At 38.3% G+C, this 10,964-nt stretch overlaps 1 protein-coding gene across 1 annotated transcript; it reads right to left on the minus strand.

Moving 5' to 3' along the window:
- Positions 1–1,703: 1,703 nt before the first annotated feature.
- LOC126273180 (transcription initiation factor TFIID subunit 12-like) lies at positions 1,704–10,541 on the minus strand. Its single transcript, XM_049976682.1, has 2 exons — positions 10,400–10,541; positions 1,704–2,949 (listed from the first exon to the last, which is right to left on the minus strand). Exons 1-2 carry the CDS (start codon positions 10,429–10,431, stop codon positions 2,514–2,516), a joined length of 468 nt encoding a protein of 155 aa, XP_049832639.1. The 5' UTR covers positions 10,432–10,541; the 3' UTR covers positions 1,704–2,513.
- Positions 10,542–10,964: the final 423 nt, after the last annotated feature.

Below are 10,964 nucleotides of genomic sequence, written 5' to 3' on the forward strand. Positions count from 1 at the left end.
TCCAGTGTTGAACATATATTGCTGCTGGCACGCATTTCCCACCCACCAAAAAACTTTCATGGTGTGAACTAATTGACTCGACATCCTTAGTGAGTTCTCATATTGTGGTCTGGAAATTATTTCTTTCACTTTTTGCACAATTTCATAAGCTGGTGTGCTGTGGCATCCATAGATCACCTTCAACATCTTCACAACCTCCTTCATAATGCTTATACAAGGAGGTAAAAAAAGAGGGGAGGTGGCATTACATAACAAACTTGAAGCCAATGTCTACCATTCCAACTAGCCCAAAACATTAGGTTCACTGCATTCATACCCCAACAGTTCACCATGGTGAACCTCCCCGTGACATCACTATCTTTTATTTCTAGAGCAAATATGCATTCAAAGCTGCCTTCCTAACACTGCATTATTTATCTAAGCTCTATAATTTTTAGTATTTAAAACACCAGTTGTGTAAACAAAACAGAAATAATGAACATGAAGCACTCTTAAACAGAAGTTCCTAATGTTTTGGTCTACTTAAAATGCTGCCCACTCTGGCTTCAAACAACATACAGCGTTAAGTCTGTAATGCCACCTCCCTGTTTTTTACCTCCATGTGCTTGTACCAATAGTAAACCCTTGTTTTACTCACAGCAGTCTCACCAAAAGGAATATTTAACATTTCTCAGCTTCATACTTTATCTTGTTCTTGGATCAATATTTAACACAAATTCTCTGTTCCCTTTCCATTCAAAATAATGGCCGATGCTACCAAGAAACATGTAAGCTATTTCAGCGCAGACAACAAAGTAAATATGCAATGTGGCTACCACTGCACAGGTACCCTGTAGACATTTAGTAACAACAACGGAAAAAAAACCTTTGTATATCAGACTAACACAACACACAAAATTATAAATTTCTCTTTTATATTTTGAGCATATCTCGTTCATGGGAAAGGTTAATCAGTACGTTTATACAATTCTGAAACTTATAACTGAAATAACTTTGTGGCTGACAAACTGCAGTGGAGGGGCGGCTCTGCCTGTACTTATGAGAAAGAAATGCGATTGGTTGGTGGTTAACCCCTACCTTGAAACTCCCTAAAATGCCAGTCAAAGTGAGTTTCATCAAAATAAAGTTGTTTCATAAATGTTAACTATGATTTTAACTGGTAACTGTTTTGCATCAACATTGACTGAATCAAAATTTGACTGAATCAAAATTTACGGCAAAATTCTTATCCTTTTCTCAGCCAGTACTCTCAAGGAAAAATCAACATAATAACTCATTATGTCCTACTGCAGCCAAAAAGGATCATTGTCAACAATTAGAAAGTGTTTACTGTTTCACTCAAATTATGCACAAAAAATTGTTTTTATCAACCCAAAATTTTCTGTAAATGCAGACAGCTATTATTTGGGCATGGTTAATAAAGGATAATCTGAAGTGTGGGCAAGTGGTAGACTGCATAAAAAACATGTAGGGTTGCACTATTGAGTCCAAGGATTTTTTTCTGTCACTTATTACATTCAACTCTTGCCTTTATTTCTTATTATGAAAAATGTCTTGCTGTACCATCCACATCCTCGTGTAACTAGCTGTTTACGTTAGTACTAAAGTTAGTGGAACAGAAGGGCATCCCACCTGCAGTAGGACCATGCCTAATAAAGCAATGTGGTGTTCAAACTAACCTTTCGGCTAATAACAGCTTTACCTTTTTTCTTTTCAAGAAAACAATTTTTATTTATAAAATGCCTGAAAAACTTTATTCTTCTCAATTTACATGGAATTACAAAGCGTATCACACACAATATAAATGTTTTTAAATGGTAACTGTGACATTTAGTTATTTAATACAATTTACTCACACAGCCAGAGCTGTAAACACACACACACACACACACACACACACACACACACACACACACACACACATATATATATTCAAAAACTGATAGTTTAAACTGACTGCCCAGTACCCCTATTATTACTAATATTTCAGTTGTGTAAATTCATACGACAGATCAAATCAGATCATATGCTGAATGGAAACAACACACAGATGAAAAATACTGTTAACTAAATTTTGTCTGCACTCCACAAGAGTAAGAGTGCCGTAACTATTCTGGCTCATGACAAAATTTTGAGTGGGAACATAGATGTGGGGGATGAAAGGACGTAGAAGAAGAAATTTTGAGATCAGATCGTTGGTTCAGAACAAAGACCTAAATCATCCAGCATTCTGGGTGTTTAGCAAAGATTTAGTGTTTCTTAGGAACTATAATGTCTTTGGTAAATATTTCAGTTAAGAAAATGCTGAAGGCATCACTATGCAGTCTTCAACTGCAAGAGAATGTCAGTGAAAACAGTCTGTCATTGAGTTAACTGAAACATGCCAATACATTAATCAGTACTTGTGCCCTACTTTGTCCATTCAAACTAAAGCAATAGTCTCACTTAACTGGCATGTAGCCAAAATAATAAGTAAGTATTACAAGACTCATTAAAAGCACAGTATATGCTTCTTAGTATTTCTTCATGGCCTTTCGCATTAAGGACAACCTTTGTCGGTGAGCTTCCACAACTGGATTACGTCGTGCAGGTCGTATTTCATCACCTGCACATCCTGGAAGCCAACCATTCCAGTGCCTTTCTAATGGAAGCATCACATCACGAGGTTCTACAGTGTTTGCCTTGCGGTGTTTTGCTAATTTGCATGCTGCCACAACAGCTTCCTCAACAAACTGGTCAGCGAGAACAAGCAGCATATCTTCCACATCTTCATCTAACTGTTCAGATGGATCAGTTTCACGAACCAGAGCTTGCAAGCGAGAACGAGACAGCAAGCTAGTCTCTTCACCTGCTGCTGCATTACTGCTCCCAACTGGTGTTGCTGGTTTTGTAGGAGATGGCGATGGTGTATTATCTAGCCTTGGACTAGCTTGGCGTGCACTATCCAAACTGGAATACAGAACATAAAAGCAGGAATTACTGTTATCAGTAAAAATAATATTTTCAATATACATTTCTTAAGATGTATACCTAATCAAGAGTGACTCAATTTATCCATAAGTAACTGGTATTTTCCGATACTGTACAGCCACACAAAATTATTTTAAATAGTGTTAACAGGCACATAGGTTTCATCTAATCTAATGGATCTAGGACACTGTACAGCCACACAAAATTATTTCAAATAGTGTTAACAGGCACATAGGTTTCATCTAATCAAATGGATCTAGGACACTGCTTCATGTAACATATATTTGCATACAAGCAAAATGTGCCTGGTGTCCCAAATGTCTTTCCCTGAATACAAATATTCATAAGGCGTAAAATATGACACACACACAAATACCCTTTAATTGCATGTGACTTTCAAGTTTTTTGTACATACATACTTACCGTTCCTTTGTTTGTTACAGGGGTCAGTGACAAAGGCAGAAGAATCATATCATTTGCAAACAACATGTACACTGACCAGGAGAAAGCCCAATGCGTCCTCTAAGGCAGTCACCAAAAATAGTACAGAGAAAACGTCAAATGGCACAGCACAGACATCCACCAGATTTAAAAGCATGCAAATGTGGTAAGTGAAGTTCCAGGAAACATGGAGCGACTAATTTCCCTAGTAGAGGCAGGCCCAAGCCTAGTGCACAAAAAATTTAGACACTGTAAGACACCTACATGATAAGTACCAAGAACTCAGTCTGCATCCAACAAACACCTTTTCTGCACATACAAAATCCACAGTGTGTAGTCTTTCCAACCAACGGATTACAGTGCTCGTTAAGACTTGACTGTTGCTATACTGGCTATCTGAAACCTGTCATTTTCTCAGACGACACTGCATTTCATCTGAAAATGTTGTAAACCAACAATGCTAGCACCTGTGATTCCAAGAATCCCCACACTGTGTTTGAGATCATCAGAGACTGCCCTAAGCTGTACATGTGGTGCCATCTTATGCAAAATAAAATCTTCTTCAGCAAATCAACAATCACAGCACAGAATATCTATCTTTATATGTTGCAGTTATTTGTTGTGCCACAAATTCAGAGCATTCCAGACTTAATTATCAAACAAGATGGTGTGCCACCTCATTGGAAGTTAGATGTCCGTGCCAATTTGGATACAATGTTTCCAGGAAAACATTGCACGTGGCTGCCTCATCAATTGACCTCGTGATAACCGGACATGACGCTATTGGATTTCTTCCTTTGGGTTTGTGTCAAGAATTAAGTTTATCAAAAAACGGTGAATGACATTGCAGCATTACAGTGCAGAAAATACTGAAATGACATACATCTCTACTTTCATGAAATACCCACCAACACAAGAATGGAATTGGGATATCACTTGGATATCATTCTGATAACAAAAGGAATTTATTTTGTGTGTGTGTGTGTGTGTGTGTGTGTGTGTGTGTGTGTGTGTGTGTGTGTGTGTGTGTGTGTGTGTACAAAAACTTTAATACGTTACCTGCACTTCAAGATAAAATGAATGTGTCATATTTTCTGCCTTATGCATGTTTGTAAGCAGGAAGAGACTAACACCTTGTATTGTTGATAGTAGCATCATGACAAGCAACACAAAATCTACAGCTCATTTATCTTACATCACTCACACTGTCAGAGGATGGATAGCCTAACAAATAAAGAAATGGAGAAGGGAAGACTACAGTTTCATGCTTCACTGATGCCAAGGTCGTTAAAGACTATGAATTGAATCATATATGCCGAAATGAAAGGAATAGCACAATGAGGACGAAATGAATGGAGATGCAACAGTTTCATAAAAACCAGTCACAAATGTTGAACCTGCAATGTGATGAATACACCATGACAAACAAAGATCTAGCATATGCCAGATTGCAACTCAAACCTAGATTTCGTGCTTTTTAATGACTCTCACCTTTACCATTTCGAGGTCTAAACACACATTCCAAGCCTGAATAATTTTTATTGTCATAATCCCATTTATCCAGTCACTTCATTAACGGGAACATAATTCAGGTCTTTTGCCAATGGCCTTGCCGTAGAGGTAACACCAGTTCCAGTCAGATCACTTAAGATAAGCACTGTCAGGCTGGGCTACCACTTGAATGGGCAACCATCCGGTCTGTGCCAGTGCTGTTGGCAAGTGGGGTGCACTCAGCCCTTGCAAGGGAAACTGAGGAGCTACTTGATTGAGAAATACTGGCACTTGATTGAGAAATACTGGCTCCAGTCTCATAAACTGACATACAGCTGGGAGACCAGTGTGCTGACCATATGCCCCTCCATATCTGCATCCAGAGAAGCCTGTGGTCTGCAGAAGACATGGCGACCGGTCAGTACTGTTGGGCCACCATGGCCTGTTCAGTAGTAGTTTATTTTTTATTTTTTTTAGTTTTAATTATTTGGCAGCCTTCAAGACCTGTTTGTTTTGCCTGTGTCTGAAATTTAGAGGATACCTTTTTGTACTCATGTGGATGCCTTCGCACGTTTCATTAACGTTATTGAGAGTCAACTGCCACTTTTACACCATATAGATATCTTATCCAAATCATTTTGCAATCAATTACACAACAATAACTGACGGCATTATCTGAAAAAAATCTAAGATGACTGCTCAGATTGTCTCCCAAATTGTTTATGCTGGTCACGAACAACAGAGGGCCTGTAACACTTCTTGGGGAACACCAGGTATTACATCTGTTTTACTTGATTATTTTCCGTCAATTACTGCTTACTGACATGAAAACAGTCACACAACTCTGACGATAATCCATAGGCACGCAGTTCAATTAAAAGCTGCTTGTGAGGAACATAGTCAAGAGCCTTCTGGAAATTGGAACAAATTTGAGATCCCCTGTCTATAGCATTCATTACTTCGTGGACAGAGGCCTTGCCTGTCTTAAGTGTTTTAAGCTGCTTTGCTACATTGAAGATACATGTTACGTAGCATCGCCTGCTCAGTATATTCAGCAGCAGCCTCCTAGTACAGGAGGTCTCCCCTATCCGCCACATGGGCATCCGACTCGTGGCGTGGTCAGTGCCTATCCCTGGTCCGACTCACACGTTGCCCCTAGTGGAAATGGTTCTTACAGCCACAATGTCAGCCAGGTACTGGCACCGACAGTGCGATACGTCGGATGCACCACTGCCCATCACTGCGGCCTACCTTGAAGAGGCAGCGGGGAGACGCGTGTTGACAGTGGACCACTCAACAACACTGGACATTGGCGTGGCATCACTTGATCTTTACAGGCGAGTCCCAGTTCTACGTATCTGTAGGTTTATCAACCAGCCATACACTTAACTACAAGTTCCAGTTACCTGCATTCCATTTCTATTACAGTCAATTATGTTGCCTACTCCAGTATTTATTTTAGTGCTCCTCCCAGTAATTCCCAACATGCATCTTTCCATTTCAAACATAGAAACCTTCAACATTTGAAAACTGTCTCACTGTCAATACACATTTGAATATAAGCTCCCCTTTTTCAGACATCAGATGTTTGGTCTTAAAAACCCTATTTGGTTGGTTGGAAGCTCCAAGGACCACCCAGTGACACCTGTGCACTGAGGATGATACAGCGGTCAGTCAGTATTAATGGACCTTCACGGCCTGTTTGTGAGGCGTTTCAGTTTTATACACCCCTTGTGACAATGCAAGTTACACTCCTCCATCAACCTCATTCCCCAAGTGGTGCCATTGCCACATACCTCATGCGAGAACCTCTGCTAGTAGTTTTCGAAATCATAGGTGGAAACATAGTGACAATGTAAGTTTGAATCAGGCTTGGGGGCATTGTCAGATTATCGAATGATTACGTGACTGCTCACAAAAAGCAGGAAATTTTTGTTTGGCTCCCAGTCTCCCATGGGTTTTCATTAGTCATGACCAACTCATAAGACTGAGTCCAACTTTGAACATGATAAAAATGGTGTATGAAACACGTCCTGTTCTTTTAAATGGAATCATTCCAACATTTGCGTTAATTTAGGAAAAGCAAAGAAAAGGTAAATCCAGATGATCACATGAAGATCTGAACCACATTTTTTCCAAATATGAGTCCAGTATGTTAACCACTCAGGCACCTTTTCTCCCAATGAACTTATGTGTATAATTTTTGGTAACCATCTTGGTATTAGAGAAACTAATCTCAATAACTGAACTATTGTCAAAATAACACTTATCAAAAGGATAACTCACACAAAGAAATTATGACTGCACAAAGTCACCATACAACAATATTAACAGTAACTAAAACTGCAGTGTCCTGACATTCACAATGCAGCTAACAAACAATAAGTTCGTATGGAACTGGAAAGTCAACAATTATTGCGAATATCTGTAACAACAAAATTGCCGGTACGCAGTTTACAATCTTCAGAAGTAGTCAAACAGCTTTTGCTTAACACGTCCAATGACCTCCAAGACGTAAAACAAGTAATGTAGCCAAAGTTGCCTCACAAGCAGTGTAAGATGAACCTCCAAAACTGTCACTTTGTTTCCACTAAATTATAGTAACAGCAGCTTGAAACTCAAAACATGTGATAAATGATTTATAAACATTTATCCCATCACCTATCTACCGATAAAAAAATTCCATAAAGCAACTGTAGCATACAATTTAGTAAAAGCATCAGGCAATACCCATCCATTAATGCAGTAAGATATACATTATCAGCCATCTGACATCCATGTTGGATAAAGGTTCCCTGTGTACAGTTTCCCATACTTTACAATATTCAGTAATAAAACATCTACGTTGCTCCAGCCTATTTTCTAATTCGTAAGCCCACTTTCCATTGAGTCATCATGAGCCTGTCTCTTATCTCTGAACACAGCAAGAAACTACTTACGTTCATCAACCAGCCATTCACTTAGCTACAAGTTCCAATCACCTACATTTAGTTTTTATTACAGACATAATTATGTCACTTACTCCATTGTTTATTTTTGTGCTTCTCCCAGTAATTCCCAACATGCATCTTTCCATTTCAAGCAGGGAAACTTTCAACATTTGAAAAATATGTGTCACTGTCAACACACACTTGAATATAAGCTCCCTTTTCCAGACATCACACATGAGGTCTTAAAAACCCCATTTGGTTGACCAAAAACACTCCAGGCCATTTTTACTCTGTTTCTTTTGTTGTCAATCTTAATGTTTTCAGCTGCCCTACATACAAAATCTGAACTGATTCCAAGATTTTACTGTTAATTCACACTATTTGCTAGCCTAATATTTTTCTCATACATTATCTTAGCCTCCATGTTCTTGATTATCGAGACTATTTCCAAGGTTTAACAACTTCTTCCATTTGCAATAGAGGCAAATAGCACAATAACATCAGAAAAAAAGAAGTTCCACTGACACACATTCCTCCTTTGTTTTTCGGGGTTTATATGCAAGCAAACATCCTCTACTCCACTTGTCTGGTACTGTTTCAGCTCTGAATGTCTCATTATCCTGATGAAATCTAATTGATAATGTGCCATATTTACATTCATACCTTTTCAGTATAATTACATAGGCCTATACTGAATAGCCTTGTCTCATTGTCCGCAAGTACAGATTTTTTTTTTAATTTGGGCTGAAGATTTCTCAAAATATACCCATTCCAAGCAAAGTGGTAATTCATACTCATTGGTCCATTCTATAACTTCATTCCCGGCTTGGAAATAATCTATTTTTGCATATATTTCTAAAATCAACACCCTTCCTTGCCTGACTGAAATTTTATGTTGTCTATGCAATTCCCGATAATTTAAGGTCTACAGCTTTCTTTTCCTGTCTGCATATTTTCTTGTTAAGGAGAAATGATCGCCAATCCTACAGTTTTTGGGAACTGTCTCCTGCAAACCATTTCTATCTAAAAGCTATTGTCATCTGATGCCTTCCCTATCTTCATAGGCTTTACACAAATCGACTTTATTATTTCTGAAATATCAGTTTATTAGGATTAACAGTGTTTCTGACGAATCTCTTCAGTCAGTTTTTGCAAGAAAAATTTTTTTTTATTTCTTTTATATTTTTGAGCATCAATTACTTAGTGAACTTTCACCAGAAAAGAAAGGAAAAAATTAGTTTGTGTTACCATTCATGAATACACCCAAAAGGGTCAGGTTTAAAATCATTCTTTCATTACTTAAAATAACTATACGCTGGACATGAACAAATGCTATTAGATTTCTTGGAAAAACGACATTTCCGCAGATTGATAGAGATTCTTGTGAGAGTAGCCATAACATAACTAGTCCACCTGATGTGGAACATACGCGAGATAGGCAAAACATCTTCTGGCTTCAAGAAAGACTAGCAATTCCCAATTCAAAGCAATACAGCTTCTGATATCTGAATATTATCAATATTGCTGAAACATGAGTCAAAAATCCCACGATTGCACAATACTGATATGAATTACGTATAGAATAATACGAAATCTGGTAGAATGCAATCATGGAGAGGAACAGTTTAGTTTCCAGATGAACGTAAGATCACGTGACGCAATACTGACAGTACAACTTCCCTTAGAAGTTAAATATAAGAAACAAAATTCGAAGTCAGGACTACCATATGTTTATACCGCTGTTAGGTTATGGAAAGATCATGGCAATAATCACTAGAATACGTTTTCTGATTAACTCTGATATAATACAGGGAGCGACAAGCTATCTACTATTTGTCCAAAAACCAGACTGCTGTTCTGAGAGTTGAACATGAAAGTAGTTAAAAAGGGAGTATGACAGAACTATAGCCAATTCCTGACGTTATTCAGTCTGTACATTGAGCAAGCAGTAAAGAAAACCAATGAGAAATTGGTAAAGTGTTTAAAAGTTCGTGGAGAGGTTTTGGAGAGATACTTTTAGGTTTGCCGACGACATTTCTTGAAATTCGGCCAGTTTCGGCTATGGACTCAGATGAGCAGTTGAACGGAATTGATAGTGGATGATACGATGGAAAACAAAAGTAAAACAAGGGAAGAGAAATGTAGTAGAAACAAATACGGTTATGGAGAGCTATATAGAATCAAACGTTAAAAGTGGTACACGATTTCACTTTCAGTGCACAGATTTCAGAATGATACTGAAATGCATTCAGCAGGAACCGCATCTCTTACAATAACCCAACAAAAGCTGTACGTAACGTCTGGCCCGAATGGTTAGTTGAACGGCTGTCAGACTACACAGAATACAAAAACGACAAAAGGTTTCACTAAAATTATTGTACTCAGGTATGTCTGAGATTTTATATAGTAAGTCACCAGCGAATGGAAATTTTAAATGCCGACGTACACCTGTCATTTTCATTTGTCTACATAATTTTATATTACGGCCTTAAATTTTATGAAATACACATTCATGATTCGACGCTGCCATCAGCGAAACTTTTTCCAACAATAATCATGAAACTTACATAAACTTTCCTGTTTCTCCATTGAAATTCATTTCCACTCTTGATCAACTCTAGACCAACAAAACTAAACTAGAACAAACTGCAGACTGCAATAATAAACCACAGATGTTAACACAGCAAGAAAACTTCGACCATAGATACTGGTCGAAGCAAGAAAACAAGGTATGAAACAGTGATATTCTTTGAGCTCACTGGGCTGGGCCCAAGTGTGTCTCGCGGGCCCCGAGGAATCGTTTCATGACGTCATCAAAAAGGCTGAAAGCGTGACAGAGCTGCCTGGTGACTAGACCTGTAAACAAACCTGTTGACGTAAGTGAGATCACACGTTGGCTACAGCGTTTTTATAGACTTGCCTTCAGCCGCTGTTTTGGAATGTCAAATCAATCCCGATTGTTTGAATGAAGCTTCCGTTAACAGAATAAAATGTAGAAAGAAGGATTGAATGCGAATAATCTGTATTATGGTGACATGATAAATCCGCAGCGTAGTCAGAGTTACATATTAGAGTCGTACGTGATTGATTAAAGCCAACTGATTACAAATTATTGGTCGAAAGGCAGAGTGA

Source organism: Schistocerca gregaria, chromosome 5, assembly GCF_023897955.1.
Source record: "Schistocerca gregaria isolate iqSchGreg1 chromosome 5, iqSchGreg1.2, whole genome shotgun sequence".
In the NCBI taxonomy this organism is placed as follows: Eukaryota; Metazoa; Arthropoda; class Insecta; order Orthoptera; family Acrididae; genus Schistocerca; species Schistocerca gregaria.